The sequence below is a fragment of the Cotesia typhae genome, unplaced genomic scaffold, assembly GCF_013202065.1.
Source record: "Cotesia typhae breed Kobodo isofemale line unplaced genomic scaffold, CoteBio_Ctyphae scaffold_152, whole genome shotgun sequence".
Taxonomy (NCBI): Eukaryota; Metazoa; Arthropoda; class Insecta; order Hymenoptera; family Braconidae; genus Cotesia; species Cotesia typhae.
The window spans coordinates 7956674-7979618 of record NW_027423776.1 but is presented as its reverse complement, the minus strand read 5'-3'; the positions used below and the strand labels follow the sequence as shown (position 1 = coordinate 7979618).

The 22945-nt window shown below is 28.4% G+C and overlaps 6 protein-coding genes across 7 annotated transcripts; 2 read left to right on the top strand and 4 right to left on the bottom strand.

Moving 5' to 3' along the window:
* Positions 1 to 2885: 2885 nt before the first annotated feature.
* On the bottom strand, positions 2886 to 5835 carry LOC141536276 (prolactin-releasing peptide receptor). Its single transcript, XM_074256689.1, has 2 exons — positions 3549 to 5835; positions 2886 to 3162 (listed from the first exon to the last, which is right to left on the bottom strand). Exons 1-2 carry the CDS (start codon positions 4536 to 4538, stop codon positions 2914 to 2916), a joined length of 1239 nt encoding a protein of 412 aa, XP_074112790.1. The 5' UTR covers positions 4539 to 5835; the 3' UTR covers positions 2886 to 2913.
* Positions 5836 to 7972: 2137 nt separating this feature from the next.
* Positions 7973 to 10486, bottom strand: Atg101 (autophagy-related protein 101). 2 transcript variants are annotated; one of them, XM_074255771.1, is made up of 2 exons: positions 9215 to 9432; positions 7973 to 9094 (listed from the first exon to the last, which is right to left on the bottom strand). In XM_074255771.1, exon 2 carries the CDS (start codon positions 9084 to 9086, stop codon positions 8430 to 8432), a length of 657 nt encoding a protein of 218 aa, XP_074111872.1. In that variant the 5' UTR covers positions 9087 to 9094; positions 9215 to 9432; the 3' UTR covers positions 7973 to 8429. The 2 variants fall into 2 exon arrangements, with proteins under 2 accessions (XP_074111872.1, XP_074111871.1); XM_074255770.1 differs by lacking the exon at positions 9215 to 9432 and adding an exon at positions 9951 to 10486 and having other exon boundaries at positions 7978 to 9094.
* Positions 10487 to 11075: 589 nt separating this feature from the next.
* On the bottom strand, positions 11076 to 12841 carry LOC141535692 (epimerase family protein SDR39U1). Its single transcript, XM_074255769.1, has 6 exons — positions 12702 to 12841; positions 12485 to 12594; positions 11908 to 12184; positions 11551 to 11816; positions 11367 to 11480; positions 11076 to 11256 (listed from the first exon to the last, which is right to left on the bottom strand). The coding sequence occupies exons 1-6, from the start codon at positions 12721 to 12723 to the stop codon at positions 11131 to 11133; spliced, it is 915 nt and encodes a 304-aa protein (XP_074111870.1). The 5' UTR covers positions 12724 to 12841; the 3' UTR covers positions 11076 to 11130.
* Positions 12842 to 12953: 112 nt separating this feature from the next.
* Positions 12954 to 14137, top strand: Med10 (mediator complex subunit 10). Its single transcript, XM_074255772.1, has 3 exons — positions 12954 to 13093; positions 13429 to 13512; positions 13653 to 14137. The coding sequence occupies exons 1-3, from the start codon at positions 12972 to 12974 to the stop codon at positions 13840 to 13842; spliced, it is 396 nt and encodes a 131-aa protein (XP_074111873.1). The 5' UTR covers positions 12954 to 12971; the 3' UTR covers positions 13843 to 14137.
* Positions 14138 to 14525: 388 nt separating this feature from the next.
* Hexo1 (beta-hexosaminidase 1) lies at positions 14526 to 17365 on the top strand. Its single transcript, XM_074255767.1, has 4 exons — positions 14526 to 15023; positions 15303 to 16667; positions 16758 to 16888; positions 17035 to 17365. Exons 1-4 carry the CDS (start codon positions 14869 to 14871, stop codon positions 17265 to 17267), a joined length of 1884 nt encoding a protein of 627 aa, XP_074111868.1. The 5' UTR covers positions 14526 to 14868; the 3' UTR covers positions 17268 to 17365.
* Positions 17366 to 17380: 15 nt separating this feature from the next.
* LOC141535691 (glucagon receptor) lies at positions 17381 to 22900 on the bottom strand. Its single transcript, XM_074255768.1, has 6 exons — positions 22611 to 22900; positions 20879 to 21195; positions 19379 to 19639; positions 18716 to 19000; positions 17705 to 17935; positions 17381 to 17615 (listed from the first exon to the last, which is right to left on the bottom strand). The coding sequence occupies exons 1-6, from the start codon at positions 22678 to 22680 to the stop codon at positions 17418 to 17420; spliced, it is 1362 nt and encodes a 453-aa protein (XP_074111869.1). The 5' UTR covers positions 22681 to 22900; the 3' UTR covers positions 17381 to 17417.
* Positions 22901 to 22945: the final 45 nt, after the last annotated feature.

Here is a 22945-nt window from a genome sequence, read left to right as displayed (position 1 = left end):
AGAGTATGTTAGTACTCAAAGACCGTACACGCCAAAGTTCGTCGCCTGGCGGCAGAACTTCGAAGGCGACATCACACACTGAACAAGAGTACTCTTCTTGTCATCAAAGAAGAGTCTCTTAACAGGTTGCGGGCTCTGGTGGCTTCCAAAAAGTCACTAGAGAAAAGGCTGAAGCGGTTGATCGACAACTCTTTGTTTCGATCCAACCCTTCACGCTTTCTGTCACCTAAGACCGCTGTTCCCGAGAATTATCCATCATCTGAGCGAGTGGAAGCCTTTTGGAGTGAATTGTACGGAGATCAACCAAACGTCAACCCGGATACTCCAGCTCTGCACGACTTCGAGGCATTCTGTCGAGAACACCGACGGCAGGATATCGCCGAAGAGAGCCCTGCAGTCAGTGTGCAAGAGGTTCGTAAAGCCCTGAATGGCAGCAAGAACTGGGCTGCCCCGGGCCCAGATGGCATAAACATCTTCTGGTGGAAGAAATTTTCTTCTACACATGCTCATCTGGCCCGGATTTTTACATCATACATTCAGGGCGACGAACCAATTCCAGACTGGCTGGTAGAAGGGCGAACCGTACTCATCCCTAAAAAGGGTGACTTGTCCGACCCAAAGAACTACAGGCCTATCACTTGCTTGAATGCGGTTTACAAGATTTTTACAAAAATCTTAAATAACCGTATCTTGCAGGAGATAGAGCCTGTGTGGCAACAGATATACGAACAACGTGGCAGTAAACAGGGCGTGTCAGGTTGCAAGATCAACTTGTTGGTAGATAGATGCGTCATTCAAGACGCAATCTACTACCAACGCAACCTGTCTATGGCCTGGATTGACTACCGTAAGGCATTTGACTCAACTTCACATGAGTTGATTCTCTATCTGCTCAAATGCCTCGGAATCAATCGCCAAACAGTGGGATGCATACAACGTACGATGCAGCTCTGGCGAACGCGTTTTCACATAGGAAGTGAAATGCATTGCACGTAACCGGAACTGTTCAGTACAAGAGAGGCGTCTTTCAGGGAGATTCTCTGAGCCCTCTGTTGTTTTGCATCTCACTGCTGCCAATATCTGTTGCCCTCCGACAAACTCGTGGGTACTCTGCGGGGCTACCGAGTGATCGAGTATACTCGATCACTCACCAACTGTTTATGGATGATCTAAAGATATACAGTGCCAACAAAGATCATCTACAAACGGCCATCAACATCGTAGCAGAGTACACACGAGATGTCGGAATGTCTTTTGGGTTGGACAAGTGTGCGGTCGTACACCTGGCGAAGGGTAAGTGCTCTGATACGGGTGGAGATGTCGAATTAGTGGATGGGAGCGTCTTAAGAGAATTAGACGCCGGAGAGTTGTACAGATATCTAGGGATTGAAGAGCGGCAAATGCATGCCGTCTCTGAAGTCCGAACAACTCTTCGCAGTGAGTATGTTAGGAGACTCCGGAAGATCTGGTCATCAGAACTTTCCGGCAAGAACAAAGTCTCAGCTACTAACATGCTCGCTGTCCCGGTCCTACTTTACTCTTTTGGGATCCTGAAATGGCCTCGAAATGAGTTGAAAGATCTCGACATCAAAACCCGTAAAGTCATCAATATGAATCAGAGCATGCACCCTAACTCATCAGTCGCCAGGATGTACCTCTCCCGGAACATCGGAGGAGAGGATTGCAGAGCTTGGAGCGGCTTCACGATCGTTTGGTTCTGGGTTTAACATACGAGGTTGCCAATTTCACAGCAGACGAGGACGACTTCCTGATGCAATTTGTTCATAGTCATGAAAATGCGCGGAAGGGGTCGTTCTTGTATAAGGCAGCAATCTACGCGGCAAATACCTTAGGTCTCGGAGAAATAAACGCTCTCATTGAACTCCCGAAAAAGGAGTTCAAGAGCGTCGTCAGGATAGCCGAGGAAAAAAAACTCCTCGGTGAAAACATGGACAAGTCCATGCACAGCGTGTATTTCAAACACGTCCGTGACCATGGCTTGTCCACCCAGCTGACATTCTCCTTCTTGAAGTCAGCTGGCCTGATGTCCGAGACCGAAGGATTTATATTTGCCTGCCAAGATGGTGTTATCAACACTCTCGAATACCGTAGCAAGGTGCTCCAGGTGCAGCTTCCGGACACGTCCTGTCGGACGTGTAAACAACATCCGGAGACGCTGATGCACCTTTGTCGGCATGTCCTGTGCTGGCAAGAGGTGCCTACATACAGCGTCACAATGCTGCCCTGCGAGTACTCTATTATCATCTCAGATATAGCTGCGGTATCGATGAGACACCAGTGCTGCCTTATCTGCCAGGAGATATTCCGCAGGTTGTTGAGAATGACAGTTCCAAAATTTATTGGAACATACCATTCGCAACAACCCGGCGGATTGACCACAACAAACCTGATATTGTGCTCTTTGACAAGGCTACTCGTGACATTTATGTCATTGAGTTTTCGGCCCCAGCCGAATACAATATCTCGGCCAAAGAAGAGCACAAACACCAGATATATCAGGATCTCCTGTTTGAAATTGGCAAACTGTACCCAGGTTACCGTGTCAAGCTCGTCGTTTTGGTTGTCGGCGTCCTTGGAGGGATGAAACAGTCTTTTGTGTCTTCACTTGCGAAGATACCGGCTTGCAGTTCAGCAGCCGTGTCTCTAGCAGTGCGGATGCAAAAGGCTGTCATTTTGGGATCCCTGCGTCTACTTAGGCAAATGAATTTGGCCTGCTGCACTCACTAACCGCCTTGTTGTGCGGAGTGGTGCAGCAGTAATGGATGGCGCTCAGGCTGGGCCCTCGGAGAGTCGGACTCCGGGGAAAACCCCCCTGAGCAATTAATAACAAATAATAATAATAATAATAATACTTGGAAACTTACGTGGAATTAGGATGATAAATTTAAAATTCTATAAGCGTACATCTTCAACATCCGTAAATTCATTGATAATACGTTCATTGGGTTGAAATGGTGACGCTGGTCTTGATTCAAGTTGTATACTCTCTTCAGTAACATTAGGATTGAATTTAGATGCCAAACTGTTCAATAAATTCTCTTGTATAGCGTCATTGCCATTACAGAGTCTTTCACTTCTGTAAGGTTCCGTTGTCCCAGACATAAAATTTGCTGTCGAGAATCTTGAAATACAGGGCAATACCTACGTAGACAAAATTCAATACCGCTAATTAGACGAGTGGTTCATTAGGTAGTTCTAATTATATATTTATATATACACAGAAAAAAGTAAACTGTAAAATTCACGAGGGTTCCGGTTAATTTTCATAGTTTCAAATAGTAAAGCGGACATCGGAGTGGCAGAAATATAAATATTAAAAAATAGTCAAAATTCTTAATTATTATACTTGAACATTTTAGGCATTCACGTAGCGAAAATTACTGTTTGAAATAGTAATTTTTAGGAGTTGATCATTATTTATTACAAATCGACTATTATTTATAACAGTTTAATTTTTTCCGTGTATATATTTCTTCAAGAAGAATATTAAAAAAAAATCAATATTTTAAAGAGTATGAACTCTTTACCTTTTTAAACTCCTTACGGAAATTGTCGTTAAGCCAAGCGTAAAGAAATGGATTGTAACATGTGCTAGACATCGCAATGCAGTGGACCATGAAGAAACACAAATAATAGTAAGACCAATGTGATGAAAAATCGTAAATATCATCCAAAATATTGTTAATGTTGAGCGGCATCCAGCAGACACCAAAAATAGTGACCATAGCAATCAACATACGATTAGTACGTTTTTTTCTTTCTCTGTCCGCTTCTTCACGTTTACTTGTTTTGCATCCTGGTTTTGATTTAGCACGATCATTTAATTTAATGGACACACAAATATAGCAGAAAGCTATTAAGAAAAATGGAATAACAAATTGAAAAATACAAGTTATTGAGCTAAATAGCAGACGAAAATCATCTGTAGGCCAATTTTCTTCACAATACTGATATTTTTCAAGGCCCATATAAATACCGTAAGGAAGAGTGAGGACTACTGCTACTATCCATATTATTACTATTATTCCTCTGCATGTCTTTACTTCCATACGCGGCCGAAAAGGATAAATAATAACTAAATATCTATCAATTGCAATACTCGTCAGAGTCAATGTACTTATATAAATGCTTACACCTTGAGCGTAGGGTAACAAATGGCACAAACTTTCACCAAACACCCAACCACCCAAAAATGTGTACAACGGCGTTAATGGTACTGCTAACATACACAGTAATATGTCACTCACTGCCAAATTTGTAATAAATAAATTAGTAACTGTTTGCATATCTTGATTGCGCGCTACAACATAACACACTAAAATATTACCGAAAACTCCCAAAATGAAAATTAACGAATATAAAAAATAAAATATCAATTTTATATACAAACTCGTTGTAAATTCTTCACCATATTGCGTAACACTATTATTTAATAAAATATTGTTATATTTATTAATATTATTATTGTTATGTAAGCTTGTTAAATTTAATAATAATAACGTTGGTGTGATGTTCATTTTGAGTTAGTTCATTCATTTGCTGTTAAATCCGTCGGATTTATTTTTAAGCAGCTCGTTTCATAGGCAAAAGTTGTATAATATAAATAAAAATAAAAAGAAAAACAAATACCACAGTCAGAGTTTTATACTCTTTTATAAATTGATGAGTTGCGCATTTTTAATCTCCGTTATTTGAATAAATACATTTTTATTAATTTTTCTGCTATTCCTTTAGATATTATAATATTTAAATTCATTTTGTCAAAATTACAGAGAATAAAGGATTGGATTATTATTTTTATTATTACTTTTTTGTTTTTTTCACCCTCAGATTCCTTTGATTTCAATAAAAAGCAACGAGAATTTTAGCTGTAAAAAGCTTTTTCGTACTTTTAATCTACCAACATATTTTATATTATAAAGTTTCACAATTTTTTATTTATTTTATTTTTTTATGTTCGAAAAAAAAATTTGTAATACATTTATAAAAACTTACAACAAAAAAATGGCAACATATATTTTTAAATGATGAAATATTATTTTTTGGCTAGCTTTGAGTAAGTTTTTAATGCTCATGAATGTGATAGTCACGCGTATTACCGCCCACCTGTTGAAGTTGTGAGCTTTCTCTTGCCTTTACTCTTTTCACTGACTTCCTACAATCTGTTTTCTTCTCTCGAGATTTTATGTTGTTTTTAGCTTTCAGTTACTTTGAGTTTTAGTTGTTTCACTAAATAAACTTTGAAAACAGAAACTTCCACTTGAATAGAAAACAATCCTATTGTGGCTTAGTTTTTAATGTTTTCTTCACTTAGTTTTTTTTTTTTATTTTAATTAAATTATTTACAGCCACTGATTTACCACAAAGTGGTTATTTTTTTTTTTTTTTTTTTTTTAATTAATTTAATGTATTTCTTTTTAAATAATTTATATTATTTTAATTTATCAAATAAAATATATCAGTTAATTTTTCTATAACTCGATAATAAATAAAGATCGTTATAATTATTATACAGGTCGTATGTAAGAGCGAATCGCGTCGATTTCGGTTCGCGACTGAGACAAGTATTATAAATTTCTGGACGTCGAAGCTCACGAGCTTGCGGTATTTGTCGCGCAAGCGTAACAAAATAAGTAACGCAGCAAGAGTGCGAAATTGAAAACAAAATTCACATTTTTAAGATTAACTGTCAATTAACTCAAAATAGATCAATTTATTTTAATTGATTTTATTTAAGTTCTTTCAGTATCAATAAATAAATTAAGTAATAAATTTTATTATTTTTTAATAACTTAGTAGAAGTGAATTTTTTTACTTACTACGAACATACTCTAAAGTAAACAAGACTTTTACTTCAGTATTTACATGTTTTACACGACTTTAGTATTTTATACAAATACAAGTATTTGATCTTTAAGATCGAATTAAACTAAATCAGAAAATTTTAAATTTAGTAAATATTAAGAAAACAAATATCAAGTAATGTTTATGTTGAATTTGAATATTTCTTCTTTTACTTTTAATTCTACTTTACTACTTTTCTCAAAAAGCAAATCAAATAACTAGCAATTTTACTTAATAACACCAAATTTATTTATTTATTTTCAAAAATAAATTTATTTAAAAAAAAAAAAACAAAATTTATTTTTAAAAAAATAAATTTAAAAAAAAAAATAAATTTATTTTTTAAAAATATTAAATTAAAAAATAAATTGAGTATCTGTAAAATAATTTTTTTTTTTTTATTTCAACAAAAACTATCTCAAATGATCAATGCTTGACAGCTCGAAGAAAGTTCATTGCGAAAAGTTCATTCGATCAAATCAATATGGGTTAAACCAATGATAGAAATAAATATTTAAAAAAACTAATATCAACTAAAATGTTAATAAATTAATCATTTAGTGTTTTTTTAATTTAAAAAAAAAAAATGTAAGAAGTACTTAAAAAAATTTAAACATTAGTGTAAATAATCAACTTCAGAAATTTATTTTAATCATTTTCATTTACTAATTATTATTAATTCACTTACATCGGTTAATGTTACATTAAAATTATTATCACTCGGTACTTTAATTAATAAACACTACAATTAATTAATTTTCGTATAATAATAACTTTTCTTCTCAAATTTTATCATTTATCTGTACATTACAATTAACCGATGAACACTTCTAACAAACCGCTATTCCGTATTTTAATCTTAATAATTAAAATTTTTTAAATTTACAATTGTTAAATATTATCATTCATTTATTTATAATTATTCGATTTGATTAGAATTTTTTATTTTCAATCAATATATTTATTATTTAATTGATTGTAAATTCTAGGACGTTGAACCATGTCATAAGTTCGAATCACTTCATCATTAATATGTATTATTCACTCACAAATCATATATTCTTCCACACGTTAAACAATAAAAAAGTCAATTTTGATCAGCATTAAAAGGGCACTCAATTTCATAATAATAATAATAATAATAATAATATTTATAATTATTATTATTATTGTTATTATTTTATTTTATTAACAATTTTCTACTAATATATTATAATTATAATTATAATTAATCGTTTTTAATATACAAGCCGGTTTAATTTTATAACCATAAGACGTATTGCTATTTACATGATCAATGATGCCAAAAATAGTTAGCATGATTTATTACTATAAATAATAGTAAATCCTAATTAATAATTCAAATTTGTTAATAAAATAACTTCGTTATGAGAATATAAAAAAAAAAAAAAATACGTTATTTATAATCCAACTATCGTTAAGCACGTATATATGCTTTAACATAGATATAAAAACAACCACTATAAACTACAAAAATTATATTTAATTTAATACATAACTATGACTTTTAATAATAATTCACGCGATATTATTTTTTATATTATTTTCATTCATAGTTAATTATTATGTCATTAAATATTTTCGTGATATATTAAACGTAATATTATACATTAGTATTTGTATTTAAAATCAAATATATATGCATGTATGTATGTATGTATGTATGTACATATATAGATACTATTATTATTATACACATATATTTCTTGTGGCTTTTATCTCTCTATTCTCTAACTCAAAGTTTAACTTTATACTTGAAACTTTCCATTTATCCTTGAATGGATACAATACAACTTCCAGAATTATCTTTGCTATAGATTTAAACAAAATATTTCCTATGACAAATATTTTACGAAATAAAGTTATTACACTGATATTTTATCTATCATTATTTTACTTAAAATATCAGTAAAAATCCATAGATTTTTATTTATAATACACAACCCGTTGATCAATCAATATTCAATAATTCGTCATGCAAAATACTATTACAACTAATAATAGCAATAATATAAATAATGATTTGTTTAATTAAAAAAAAAAAAAAAAATATATATATATATATAATAATCCTGCTGAATATTATGCAATTTAAAGAAGTACAATAAAGCAAGTTATATATTTGTATATTATTTGTACTAATCAGTTTCATCAATAGATCGTTAAATTGTTATATTAACGATATTTAATTATTTATTAAAATCAATAATTAATTGATGGACACAAATTTTTTTAGAAGATATATAAGTCAATATGAGATGGACATATAAAAATGATGACACTGAAGTTAGCAGACAACTGAAAATTTTTGATTTTTTTTATTAATTAAATTACAACTAATAAGATATTTCTAAAAAATTACACTTGTAGTTTTTTAAGTTTTTTACAAGTGAAATTTTTTTTTTTTAATTATTTAATTGAAATTTTTTCAATAAAAAATTTCTAAAAATTTTGAAATGTCGGCTAACTTCATTTCCATTAAAAATGAATTGTTTTTAAGTTTAAAAGAATGATAATAAATAATTGTAGGTATTCATACATAACTAAATAGCCAGAGTTTCTTTAATGAGTTTTTTCATAGTATTACCCATGGTTGTGCTCGGCGGACCAGAAGTTGTAAAAGACAATTTAAATAAATAAGGCTGAACATCTGGATATGAGGTATCAAAAATGAGATCTAACTCTGCTTGATTCGGCATTTTCGGTAAATAATCATGACGATTCATAACTTCAGTAATATAAAGTATTTTATCTGTTAATAAATCACCAACTTTTTCCCGACATATTTGTCTCTCGTGTTCGGTCGCTAATTTAATAAGCTCTAATCTAACAGTCCATACTTCCCAAGGTATACATTCAGGTTGAAAAGGCCAACGATTTTTTTTCTTTTGAAAAAATTCCAATGATATTTGTCCCGAGCCAGGACTATCTGTTGATCTCAACGCCTCGGAGAAACCAGATATTTCTTTTTTTAATGTTTGGTCAAGATGCACAGAAGAACAACATACATAAGTAAAATCAATGAAATCACAATCAACATCTTGATAGCCAAGGGTGCCCACAGAATAACTTCCTTCTTGTTTATATTTAAATTTGCCAAGACTACGATGGAATAACACACTGTGAAATATACTTGCAACGGCTTCATCAACTTGACGACCCTCCATGCTTAATTCAAACAACTGAGTTCTTGCGTTCATACTGCACCCTGCAATTATATTTAAAAAAAATGTCTATTAATTTTATTTGTCTCGTAATTATATTTAATTATTATTATTATATATATTTAATTACAGGAATAAGTAAAAATTAATTAAATAAACCTAACCTATTAAAATTAAAAACGAGTGTAGTGTACATAAGAAAGAAGCCTTCAATTTGCTTACTCATTGCTCCATCCCCTGTATATATTACATGCTACTTACCTCAATATGTCTCATAATAAATTCTAAACAAGTACCTTGTTCTTACAATGTTTACGTCATCATTTTTATCGTCAAATACATTTACAGTACTGAGATTAGACTTAATAAGATTAAGATAATAATTAATTTATTCTCTCATGTCTTGTGTGTTATTATGTCATTTAATCTTATTTATTTCATTTTAGAGTATTTAAACCAATGAACTATTATCATTTAGTTCTATGTAAACTAATTTTAGCATGTCTGTCTATAAAAATTAATTATCTCTGTCAATGAATAAAAAATAAACAATAAAAGCAATACATAATACTAAAGTTAGCAGTCAGCTGTTAATTTTAAAAATTTTTTTAATAAATTAATTACAATAAAAAAATGCTTATAAAAATTTTCACTTGTAAGTTTTATTAATTTTTACATGTAAAAATTTTTAATTTAATTTTTTTTATAATAATTTAATTGCTATAAATATCTAAAAAAAATGTTTAATCTGTCAACTTCAGTGTCTTAAGCAATACAAAAATATCAAGCCAATAGTTGGAAAAATATTAACAACTAGTGGTCAATGCATTTATGTACAGCAATTGAGTATGAATTATTAATACGAATATAAATAAGTATTAAAGAATGTAAAAAACTGACCTTAGTGTCCCTTTAGCCACACGTAGAACATTAACCTTAACGCTTCATAAAATAATGTATCATGCGTTGTTCCTCTGGATCCTTTTATTGTTTTAAAGAAAAGTTAGGTCAGTTACTCGTTACTTTAATATTGAATATCATCGCTGACCTGCTTCTGATAGCTTTCCCCATCGATTTGTCTCTTTTATTTTATTATTTTACTGATCACACATTCACGTTGATGCTTTTGTTATTGTTGTTGTTATTATTATGATTATTTTTATTATTGGTGTAGTTATTATTATTTCTAGAACTGTTGTTGTTATTATTATTCGTTGGCTTACGGTGTTATATACTTTTGTGGATTAATTAACAGTTATTTTTAATGGATTGCTCAAATTATTACTGCTAAGTTCCATCATCTTGAGTATTATTGTTACAACAATAGAACACACTGGTTTTTAAATGTTAACTAATAATAATTGTCGACAAATGGTGAACAAAAAAAAACTTAGAACCTTACTCACCAATCCAATCTGCTTTACAATGTTTCGTTTAGTTTCTTTGACACGCATTTGTCGGTAAACAACAGCTGAGCGCGCATCGCATCAGCCATTTTGAATTTTATATTTATCTTTTTTATTTTTTTCTAAGGTTTCAGTCGATAAAACAGTTTTAAATACTCAAAATATATATTTTTACTTATAATACTTTTAAGTCAGTCGACGTTTTTAATTTTTTGATTATTTTTATTAATTCAATTATAACAAAAAAAAATTTTTTTAATTGCATGTAATTTTTAAATTTTCTACATGTGCAATTTTTTTAAATAATTTTTCAATAAAATAAATTATTAAAATTTTTAAAATGTCGGCTAACTTAATTTTAATTTTTATTTATAAAATTTTTTTATTTTGATTTTTAGTAAAATATCTATTATTATTTTATGTGAAAAAGGAGTTTTTTAATGATACTGAAATTAGCTGTCAGCTGTCAATTTTAAAAATTTTTATAACAAATCAATTATAATAAAAAAAATGCTTCTTAAAATTTTCACTTGTAATTTTTATCAATTTTCACATGTGCTAATTTCAGTATCGTTTTTTTTTTTTTTTTTTTTTTTTTGATGATAAATAATAATAACACTTTTTATTATACAGAATTTTAGTTTATTTTTATCAAGAGAAAAGCTATTTAGTTACTAATATGCATGCGGATAAGCGATATCAGCAAATTGTTGACATGCCTCATCAATTTTTGGAAACGAATACTCGAAACCATACTCAAGTACTCGTTTAGGTATTACTTTTTGACCATCTGTCATGATCTAAAAGAAAAAAACATAGTCATAAATCTCAAGATCTTGTCATCATTATAACTAGATATCTGATAAAATAAAAAAACTGTGTATAGTTTATTTATAATCGAGATATTTACCCTGGCTCGCTCTGAACTAAAAATAAGATTTACTGCGAATTCTGGTAATGGAAGAAACGCCGGTCTCCACATTGCTCGGCCAAAAGCTTCAGAAAATTCTCTATTCGTTATGATCTGAAGTATTAAATATTTAAAATTAATTAATAAAAAGAATTTGTAATAAGTAAATAACATTTAAAAATACCTGAGGAGCAACGCCATTCAAAATACCCTTGACTTTTTCTTCTTCGATTGCAAAACGAAATAAATCAACCAAATCACTTATATGAATCCAAGGCATGATTTGTTTTCCACTGCCAATAGGACCACCGAGGCCTAGGAAAAAGGGCATAATTACTTGTTGAATCATACCACCATACCTTCCCAACACGACACCAGATCTTATGGTGATCTGTCGACATGACGAGTTCGGAGAAAGTTCCGCAGCTTTTTCCCAAGCATGTGTCAATTCTGCAAACAAAATTCTACAAATAGGTACATTAACTATAAAATTAAAAATAAAATACAAACGATTATAATCTATAAATATTTATCTATTTACCTGATAAATAGTCATACGGCTCACATTTATCATACTCATTATATTCTTTATTATCATCAGGTTTATAGTAAGCGACTCCAGATATTGTGAGAAATGATTTAATATTAGGTTTTTTATTAACAGCATTTGCTAGGATTTTTGTTGTTCGGACTCGGCTGTTCCATACTTCATTTTTAAATTCTTCATTCCATCGTTTCATTGGATCTAAAATATTCTGTCCCGAAACATTAATTACGTCTGTTGTGTCTTCAGGTAATCCTTTTATCGATAAAGTTTCCTAAAAAATCATTTGTTTTTTTATTTGTTTTTATTTAAAAATCATTAAATGCGAATTAGCATAAAAATTAATTTAGCTGATATTTGATAATTTTTTAAATTTTTGTAACAAATAAATTATGACGAGAAAAAAATTAAAAAAAAAAATTGACATCTAGAAATTAAAAAAAAATAAAAAATCAAGGAATGGTTGTCAGATTCATAAAAAAATAAATTTTTAAGATTTAAATTTCCAAGTATCCAGACTTTTAAAAATATGACTACCATACAATTATTATTATTTGTTTTTAATGAAATTCACCCATGAAATATATTCAGGACCCGATGGGTTTCGGGATAAAACGGAAACAGTATAGCCTTCATTTCTGAGCGAATATGCAAGTGCTCTTCCAATGAAACCGGTACCACCACCTAAAATATTTTTTAAAAATTACATAACAATTTGTTTTATTTTAATAAATGTGTAAATAAATTATACACACAATAATTAATAATTCCTATATTTTTAAGTAACTTACCAATAACCACGTGCCTCATCATGGTTTATTACCAAAATTACAAAAGACGAATGAATAATTATACAATGACAACAACTGATTGCTACCTACTCCATAAATTTCATAAACAATTTTTTTTTTTTTTTTGTCAATCTTGAATAAATTATACTATAATATTTAGTTTGCTGTTTGAACGCATTCTGATCGCGTTAGAGTACCTTTGACTTAATACTTTATGGAGACTATATACACGGTACAGTCTCCATAACCTTTATGTATATATAAATAAAGATGGCGTCAACACTAGAAAATCTAGAAGGTCAACTCGAATTATTTATTGAAAATGTACGACAAATACGTATTATTGTAAGTGATTTTCAACCCCAAGGACAGAATGTACTTAATCAGAAAATGTGAGTCAATAAAATAGATTTTTAATTAATAATATATAATTTTTAGACATCATCTATTTACACATCTAATATTGTTACGTCTTTTTCGTCATAGCAAATTCATTCTTCAAGTAATTAAATATTTAAGAAATTTAATTATTATTGATTAAAAAAATAACTTTATAATTTATGATTATTTCATACTTAATTTTCATATTAAAAAAAGAATTATTTTATATCACTTATTATTAAATTATATTTTTATATTAAAAAATAAAATTTGTTGTGACAGATGGCGTTTCAATAATTAAAACTGGCGCGGAAAATGAAAATTTATTTGAATGATTTTTTTTTAGTCAAACTTTGGTAAGCGGACTGCAAGAAATAGACAAACTAAAATCTCAGGTCCAAGATGTTCATGTGCCCTTGGAAGTATTTGAGTAAGTTAACGAACTGGTTTCAGATCTTAAATTCTTAATAACAAAATAAAGTAAAATAAATACTATAAACCGGTTTAGTATTATTGATTATTAAGATTAAGATAATAAATGTCTGACTTTATTTTCATTTTATTGCACAGCTACATTGATCAAGGTAGAAATCCGCAACTTTACACAAAGGATTGTATCGAAAAGGCTTTAACGAAAAATGAACAAGTCAAGGGGAAGATTGATGCTTATAGAAAATTCAAGGCTAGATTGCTTGTTGAATTGAATCAAGTGTTTCCAAATGAACTTGCTAAATATCGTACTATCCGTGGTGATGAGTAAAACTAATAATAATAATAATAATAATAATAATAATAATAATAATAATAATAATAATAATAATATATCCCGAGAGTGTTGATAATTTTAATATAATTTTTTCGCTGAATTAAATAATTTTTTAAAACCAATACATAATTTATAATTCTGAAAATTAAAAAAACTATCTGATTTAAGTTTCTGAACTAAAAATTTTCAGGGTTAATATTTATTGTACAATTAATTAAATATTGTAATTAATTTTTCAATTCTTTTGAAATGAATTTATTTTCACAATAAACATTTTATAAATTATCAAAATTCTATAACAGCTATTTCATTGATTATATTTATAAAATAATACTTATGCTCTTTTTGAAAAGTTCAATTTTATATTTTATTGAATAATTATTTTTAAAAAATCAATCTATTGAATCGTCGATTTAAGAATAAATTTTAATAAATTATTACTTATTTTAATTTTTTTTTTTTTTTCTATTGTAAAAAGAAAAGAATTTTTGTTTGAATTACTTGCTTTAATTTAAATAATACATACGTTATACGTAAAAATTTATATCTATAATATAAAAGTCTCTATATAGATAAAAATACTCAATGACAACTTGATACGTGATAAACATATAAGTATATGTATTAATTATTTAGTTACTTGCGGATCGTCAAATAATTAAGTTATGCTAAAAATTATTTAAAAATACTAAAAATAAGTTAAATAGAATAACTTTCATTAGCATAAAAATGCAAATTTTTATGATGAGAAATTGAAATAATTTATCTTTATTAAGGTAATATAAGATTTAAATAAAAAAAAAATATTAAGTATTAATCAGTAAAATATTTTCGGTGAAAATAAAAAATAAAATAGCATTCAAGTTAGACGGGTCTCTATTAAATTGATAATTTATGTATTTTATATTTGTTGTTAAAACATTTGATAATAGATTTCAAGTTTACAATCATACCCTGACTGTGTAAATATATCCCCACTTGAAATATCATTCCCCTTCTTTTTCAACCTAATACACAACCATGGATAGAATTAAATCGTACTTATACCGGCGATCTCGATCGCAATTGAAAAGTCGCTGGTTGATCATAACTACTATCATTTTTACTGGAATGTTTGGCATACTTATTGCTGTATTAGCAATACAAAGCTATTGTACTGAAGCTCAACTTTTCAGGTAATTTTTTTTTTTAATTATATTTTATATCATAATTGACTAACTATTTTAAATTTAACACTCCTTAAACTACTCAACTTTATATTAAATATTTAAATAACTTTTATTAATTTTAAATCTAAATCAAGATTCTGATCTAGTTAGTTAAATTTTAATCTCTAATTTAAAACTTTCACTTTGAAAGTATTACCGTTGTCACTGATATTTATAACAGTAAAGTAGTAGTAGTAGTAGTAGTAGTAGTAGTCATAGCAATAATAATAAATATTTTAATTTCAGTTCACCATGGCACTACAAATGTACCGGCGGATATTGCAAGAAACAGGAGATAACACCCAATGTAGCATTACCGTTGTCTTTGGGAGTTTGCCAGCTATTTTGCGGTCAAGGAGGTGCATTGTGGCCCAAGCCAACAGGTCATTTATCTTTTGGTAATTTTGTGGCCCACTTAAACCCAGACAAGATCCAAGTCCGTTCAATAAATCCAAAATCAAAAGTAGGAAGTCTCTTGTTTCGTAACGTCGAGATACTTAAAGCAAATGTCAAAAAGCAGGGCGGAAAGCTAACAAAATCTGGCGGGTTAAGTCTCAATATAAATATACAAGGTTTAAAAAATGATGATAATGTTACTTTAACATTAAAAACCAATGAGAATTACACACTGGAGATATATCAACCGAATAGCGATGAAATAACCGTAACAATAAGTGGAGACAATTATTTTGGAATACGTCATGGTATTGAAACATTGTCTCAATTGATAGTCTTCAATGACTTGACTAATGAAATTCAAGTAATACGTGATGTTCATATAACTGACGGTCCAGTATATCCTTACCGCGGGGTATTACTGGATACCAGTCGTAATTATATGGACAAAGCATCAATATTAAGGACCATTGAAGCTATGGGTATGTCTAAATTAAATACGTTTCACTGGCACATTACAGACTCTCATAGCTTCCCTTATGTCAGTCGTACGTGGCCCAACATGTCCAGATACGGAGCTTACACACCCAACAAAGTCTACAACGCTGAAGATATCAAAGAAATTGTAGAATTTGGTCTTCTTAATGGGGTTCGTGTACTTCCAGAGTTTGATGCTCCAGCTCATGTAGGTGAGGGCTGGCAATGGGTCGACGACAATGCCACTGTGTGTTTCCGGGCTGAACCCTGGACAAAGTACTGCGTTGAGCCGCCTTGCGGTCAGTTGAATCCAGCCAGTGAAAGAGTATATGAAATACTTGAGGGAATTTACAAAGACATGATCGATGACTTCAAGCCTGATATTTTTCATATGGGTGGAGATGAAGTTAATATTAATTGTTGGAATACTTCTGAGCCTGTTCGCAAGTGGATGATTGAAAAAGGATGGGATTTGACAGAGTTAAGTTTCATTAATCTCTGGGATATGTTCCAAAAACGAGCTTACGAAAAGCTAAAATTAGCCAATGGTGGCAAAGACATACCTGTTATTTTGTGGACTAGTGGACTTACCAGTGAAGAAAATTTAAAACATTTAGATCCTGAGAAGTATATTATACAGATATGGACTACTGGTCTTGACTTGACGATCAATAGATTGATAAAAAATGACTTCAAAGTTATTTTTTCAAACTACGACGCACTTTATCTAGACTGCGGGTGAGTAATTAACCATTTAACAGTTATCGATTAATTGGTTACACGTTCAATTGTTATTAATTTAATTTTATATTTGTTTTTTACTTTTAGCTTCGGAGCTTGGGTTGGCGAAGGGACAAACTGGTGTGCGCCTTACAAAGGATGGCAAAAAATTTATGAAAACTCCCCTTTGAGAATGGTCAAAAGCCAAGGGTTTGAAGATAAAAAACATTTAATTCTTGGTAAATTTTATCCTTTAAAACGATCTAGTATTTTTTTTTAAGTGACTGATTTTTTAATTATTAAAAATAATTAAATGCAGTTAATTTTTACCAAATTTAATATTCTAGTGTACTAAAAAATATAATTTTTTTTTTTAAATTATCAGGTGGTGAAGCAACACTGTGGTCTGAACAAGTAGATAGTACTTCGGTAGATTCACGATTATGGCCTCGAGCGGCAGCAATGGCTGAAAGATTATGGGCTGAGCCACAATCTTCATGGATGCACGCAGAACATCGTATGCTTCGTCATCGCGAACGCTTAATTAAACGAGGAATTTTTGCAGATAGCTTGGAACCCGAGTGGTGTCTTCAAAATCAAGGTCACTGTTACTTGTAAAGTACCTTATAAGTAATATTCAATTTAATTTTATTTTTAACTTTGTTTTAAATTCTTTTAATAAATAAAAAATTATTAAGTCTGATAACAGTAATAAATGTATTAACTATAGATAATAGAAATATTTTATAAACATATATATACGTATTTCTATAATATAGATACATTTTTATTTTTATTATGATTGAATCGATGTTGGTTACGAAGTTCTGGCGACTTAATTAAATTTCGATTAGAGAAACTTAGTGAATCGACACCACGTCGTGATCTACGTATTCTCCATGTTCGCTTTAATTCCGCTCTCACTTCTCCGTTGAGAAAACAATAAAGCAGAGCTACAACTGATCCCTTGAAAAGATAAAAAAAAAAATTTTATCAGAAACTTATCAAACAATCAATTGGTGAAATTGTATATAACATAATTGAATGATCTTTACTTGGAATGAAGCAAAAAACTGGTCCCAGAAAAGCCAAATAAGTTCGAGTTGATAGTCTCTATGATAAGAAAGACCTAAAAAAATAGCGTAGTGCGCACCGAATAACGGTATAAGAACTAAAGTTGATTTTGCCCATTTTCCATATTGCATTTTTTTACGCTGCAAGTACACCGATGTTTTCATTTTTACTAGCAATACTCGTACAATATTTATAAAAAGAACAAAGTTGAACTATATAACAGAAAAATTAAAATTAAATTATTAACTAATATTTAATGTGTTATTGAAAATTATTGATCATTCAGACAAAAATATTTCTGAGTATTTAAATTATAATTGAAATTAATTAAAAAAAAAAATATGTTAAAAGAATCTAATTCTAAAAAATTGTTCAAAACTTTAAAAGTATATTTTTGTTTAATCTGTCACAAGTTTGTTAATGTAATTAATAAGGAAATGTAATAACGAGCGAATAAAAATTCCATGACATTTTTAGGTATATTTAATAAATTTGCCGTAATTATAATGTGAAATAAGAAAATAAATGTAAGAATATTTTTGTAAGAAGATACTTCTATTCAAACTTACGTTTTATTTAAATTTAAAATTATAAAAAATAATAGTAAATGTGTTTAATTGTTGAATTTGGATAAAAATCGATAAAATCTGTTATTAGTATACATTCTCGTCGTAATTCAAGTAATTTATCTAATACTAATCCCCGATTTAGGCACACTTGAGTATGTAAATAAATCTGGGGTCTCTTTTATTACTCATAATATTTTGAAAAAAATGAGAAATAAAAAAAATACATCGAATACTGTTCAAACAAAATTGAAACCTGGGTACTTAATATTCAGTATGCCTTTCGAGGATTAATTTTTTGATAACTTTAACAGTTGAAATCATGAAAAATATATTTTTTAAAAATTTAATTCTACGTTCATGCAGTAAATAAATAAACTGCTGATAATAAAATAAAAATTATAGCAATAATAAAAATTAATTTACCATTATAGAAATAATAATTGGAATACGTATAATAAGAAAAAATAATTGATTATTGTGCGTGGTCCAACACAGTATGTCTTCTTTGATAATACGTAAGATTATCCAGATAATTACTACAGCTAATGGTACACTCCATCCAAACACTATGTAACATGTTATAGCGGAAGTGTCAGTAAATGAAAAAAAAATTAGGTTGTGAAGATACAAGCCTTCGATAAATATCCACGAGTAATTGGCGACAATTGAGTACTGCCACAAACTTGTAATAACTTTGCAAACCCAAATCTAAAAATTTATAAAAATATTATTAATATTTACAACTAATAGAGTTTATATATCTGTATGTACAGATCTGGCTTCTGTTTATAAGTAATAAAATTAAAAAAAAAAAAAGTTATAAATAATCGATGTTAGTTTTAATTAATATATCAAAAGTTTTCATGCAAATCCTTTTATTTTTTATTAAAAGTATATTATACTTTAGTAAACATAATGCCTTCCTTTGTTTACTGAAACCATCTTGGGGATGAAAGGGTGAATCAATATAAGTAAATATACTTAACGTTGCCGGACCAGAAAAAAAAAAAAAAAAAAAAATAAGGGAAACTTATAAACAGAATTTTATAAACATATAGTACAGTTATAAGTCTTGGAAAAAATTACATTTTTCTCTTTGATGTATGCACTTTTACCATCTATTGAAACGACATTCCATGAAAGCCCAACTCCGTCTACAAAGAGCCAATCTTTCAAAAGTGCCATCGATGCTCTCATAATAAATGATGAAAATAAATTCATATGAAGCCGATTACGTGAGTTTTGGAGCTTTCTTATGAATAAGAATATTGTCATGGCAGCTATTAACGTTAGCAATGAAGATGCGTAGCCAATTATTGAAATAGTCTTGATAATTGGTAACCATGTCTATGATAAAAAATTTTTTTTTAGTTAATATTTAAAAAATCCAATTTTATTCTTTTTTAATTATTACAATTTTGGTAATTATTTACAATTAGGGTCCACGATTTTAATTTTAATTTTTTCGAACGAAATTTTTTTTTTTTTAATTTTGATTTATTTATTTATTTTTTTTGAAAAATATATAAAAAAAAAAAATAAAATAGAAATCTTATCAAAAAACATGAGAGCCAAAATTTTTTCCAACTTTTAAAGGCAAAAAAAGCTATTGAAATCTTTATTTTTTTTTTCACGATATTTTTTATCATAAATGCGCCGTAAAAAAAGAAGCAGAATAAAAAACAATAATTAAAAAATGTTAATTTTTCACCAAGATATGGCTAAAAATAGGGTGGACTTCGATTGTAAATAATTACCCTAATTTTTATCACGAAACTCTCTTTTTCTCTCAACAATTAAATTTAAGAATATCAAAAGCCGTAGTGCTTTGTATCAACTTAGTTTTATAAACTGTATTGCTTATGCAACGATAATGAATTCATAGCGGTCTAACTGTTATATGGAATTTTGCACATACAAGATATTTAGATAGTGTATGATTGTAAAAGGAAAGAATCATTCCAGTAAAATCTAAAATTTATTTATAACTTTCAGAAGAAAATTTATTAAGTATTTTTAAAATATCAAATTTAAATGATATAAGGTAAAAAACCAAGTATTGACACTTACAATTTTATTTTAGTTAAAAAAAAAAAAAAAAAAAAAAAAAAACTCTGATAAATTAATAAATATAATTTTTGAATTATAAATTTTAAGATAATTAGTTTTTTGAAAACATTTTATTTTTTTAATTGAGATAAAATTGCAAGTGTCAATAACTGAGTCTTTTACCTTAAAATTGGTTAAATATTTATTTTATGTAAAAATAACTGAAAGTAAAATTTAAATTAATGTCTGCTATATGATTATGAAAATCTTTTTCCAAAAAGAAATATTGTAGTAGTAAACTATAATAAATAATTTTCTACGTTCTAAAAACTTCTGTTTTAATGTCAAGATCTCTCAGAAAAAGCCTCAAGTGTTTCATTACTATTTTAAGCACTAATTTTTAACATTTATTTTTCTTTCTTCCATTCAACTTTTCTATTTTGTTTAAAAAAAAAAAATTATTTTTTAAATTTAGATTATTGAAATAATTAAAAAATAAGAAAATAATTGTTAATAATTATAAAAATAATAACTTACAGTTAAAATAGTTGCATTACAAAACTTTCCATATTCCGAATGTGGAAATTCTAAGTTCCTAATCGCTGTAATAAATTCTCCTGGTGGCGGAGTGCATTGCGTGTAGTTACTCCAAAAAACTCCCTCATTGTTTCTGTACCACTCGCCATAAATATTACAGTATTTTGTGGCAACAGCATTGCCATGAGGATTCTCATAGCCGAGTACATAGTGTGGTGGACACGGAAGATTTATCGTTTGATTGGAGTTTGACGGTGGCCAACAAAGAAGTCCGTCAAAAAACGGCGGACAATGGTTCGTTAAATTTGCTTTCAAATCTATATTTATATATAATTTTATTAATACCCGCTTTTATTCAATAATTAAATAATTACTCTGATCGTCTGATATTGACTTTTCAAGTTAACGCAATTGACCTAGTTATTGGTATCACAAAGTCTCGATAACTAGTTTTAGTAATTTTATCTAATAGCGTGGAATTTTGAGGCTTTAAATTTTTGACACATTTTCTACCACTAGATGGCTAAAAGATACAACTGTCCTTTTATTTTTTTCGCAAGTTTTCGGGTATTTAATCTCTATATTATAATAATACTGAAGTTAGCGGTCAGTTAACAATTTAAAAAATTTTTTTAACAAATTAATTACAATAAAAAAATATGACATTAAAGTTAACAGTCATTAGAGAATTTTTAAATTTTATTTAATAAAAAAATTAGTCCCAAAAAATGATTTTAAAAATTTTTTTTAATTTCTAAATGTCAATTTTTTTTTTGCCATAATTTATTTGTTAAAAAAAATTCTAAAAACTATTAAATATCTGCTAAATTTATTTTCATTAAAAAAATGCTTCTAAAAATTTTTAGAATTTTTTTTTATTGAAAAAATTATTACAAAAAAAAAAATAAAAAATAAAAAAAAAATTGCACGTGTAAAAAACTTCAAAAACTGCAAGTACAATTTTTTAAAAATATTTTTTTGTTTTAATTTAATTATTAAAAAAAACTCAAAAAATTTAGAACGTCGGCTAACTTTAATGACATTTATATTTAATGGGGATGATTGACATAACTGTTAATTCAATTATAAAATCAATTACTGGCATTCAAAGATTTAACAAATTATCTTAAAAGATTTAAAAATTAATAAATAATTTTTTTTTTTTAATTAAATTAAAAATATTTAAAAGTAATTATGAAAGTTTTTATTATTAAACTAACGAACTCTTAATTCGTTCATAAACGTTTTCATTAAAACTTTAAAAACACTTGAATGTTATTTATTGTATCTTCAATTTTAATGTTATCTCGTTATTTATTAAACCCAGTGCATTGAAAAGATATTTAAATGGGTAAAAAAAAATTAAATAAATAAAATAAAAAATGCTTGCAAATAAAATAATACAAACAACAATGAATAAAACATATTGTTGTTGGTGTCGAGAGGTCATAAATCATATATGAGGACAATACTCTTATGTACGGTTATTCCTTTTTTTATTTGATCGTTTTTTTATTTTTATTTATTTTTTTTTTTTACAATGTTCCTGGAAAGTTTATGAATAGACGAGATGAGCAAATAAATATCAATATCAATTGTTGTTATGCGTCAATTCACAAATTCAAAGTTCAAATATATTTATGACACGATAACACGTGTGTAAGTTTTTATTTAATGGTAAATTTTTAATTTTAACTTTTAAAATTTTATTTTACAAATATATTAAACTTACGGTCTGTCATTAATTGATGACAAAAATTTTGTTGATTTTGTAGAAATTTATCGATATTATCCATTATCATAAACAATTATCGATGCAATGACACTAAAGATTAAAAAACTATTTTTTTATTCTATCACATGTAAAATTAATTTTTAATTTTCAATTAATTTTTTTTTTAAATGCACTTGAAAAATTTTAATAAATTTATTGAACAAATAAAACGCATCTTTTTTCGCCGGCGATTGAGATGCGTCTGAACACATAACCCGAGAATAAATCTTGAGGCTTGAATAGTTTTCCGCGTATTAAATCGCGCAAGCGTCAATCAGATGTCAATTTTAATA

What these genes read in the sequence shown, in the direction of transcription:
- LOC141536276 (XM_074256689.1), bottom strand. Translation starts at nt 4,538, where the DNA reads ATGAACATCACACCAACGTTATTATTATTAAATTTAACAAGCTTACAT. An exon ending in TCCGTAAGGAGTTTAAAAAG is followed by an intron (nt 3,163 to 3,548) that starts GTAAAGAGTTCA and finishes TTGTCTACGTAG; the next exon opens with GTATTGCCCTGTATTTCAAG.
- Atg101 (XM_074255770.1), bottom strand. Translation starts at nt 9,086, where the DNA reads ATGAACGCAAGAACTCAGTTGTTTGAATTAAGCATGGAGGGTCGTCAA.
- LOC141535692 (XM_074255769.1), bottom strand. Translation starts at nt 12,723, where the DNA reads ATGATGAGGCACGTGGTTATTG. An exon ending in GTCCTGAATATATTTCATGG is followed by an intron (nt 12,185 to 12,484) that starts GTGAATTTCATT and finishes ATGATTTTTTAG; the next exon opens with GAAACTTTATCGATAAAAGG. An exon ending in TTAGTTCAGAGCGAGCCAGG is followed by an intron (nt 11,257 to 11,366) that starts GTAAATATCTCG and finishes TTTTTCTTTTAG; the next exon opens with ATCATGACAGATGGTCAAAA.
- Med10 (XM_074255772.1), top strand. Translation starts at nt 12,972, where the DNA reads ATGGCGTCAACACTAGAAAATCTAGAAGGTCAACTCGAATTATTTATT. An exon ending in AATGTACTTAATCAGAAAAT is followed by an intron (nt 13,094 to 13,428) that starts GTGAGTCAATAA and finishes ATTTTTTTTTAG; the next exon opens with TCAAACTTTGGTAAGCGGAC. An exon ending in GTGCCCTTGGAAGTATTTGA is followed by an intron (nt 13,513 to 13,652) that starts GTAAGTTAACGA and finishes TTTATTGCACAG; the next exon opens with CTACATTGATCAAGGTAGAA.
- Hexo1 (XM_074255767.1), top strand. Translation starts at nt 14,869, where the DNA reads ATGGATAGAATTAAATCGTACTTATACCGGCGATCTCGATCGCAATTG. An exon ending in ACTGAAGCTCAACTTTTCAG is followed by an intron (nt 15,024 to 15,302) that starts GTAATTTTTTTT and finishes TTTTAATTTCAG; the next exon opens with TTCACCATGGCACTACAAAT. An exon ending in TAAAAAACATTTAATTCTTG is followed by an intron (nt 16,889 to 17,034) that starts GTAAATTTTATC and finishes TTAAATTATCAG; the next exon opens with GTGGTGAAGCAACACTGTGG.
- LOC141535691 (XM_074255768.1), bottom strand. Translation starts at nt 22,680, where the DNA reads ATGATAATGGATAATATCGATAAATTTCTACAAAATCAACAAAATTTT. An exon ending in CAATTATTATTTCTATAATG is followed by an intron (nt 17,936 to 18,715) that starts GTAAATTAATTT and finishes TCTGTTATATAG; the next exon opens with TTCAACTTTGTTCTTTTTAT. An exon ending in AGTTTTTTGCTTCATTCCAA is followed by an intron (nt 17,616 to 17,704) that starts GTAAAGATCATT and finishes TATCTTTTCAAG; the next exon opens with GGATCAGTTGTAGCTCTGCT.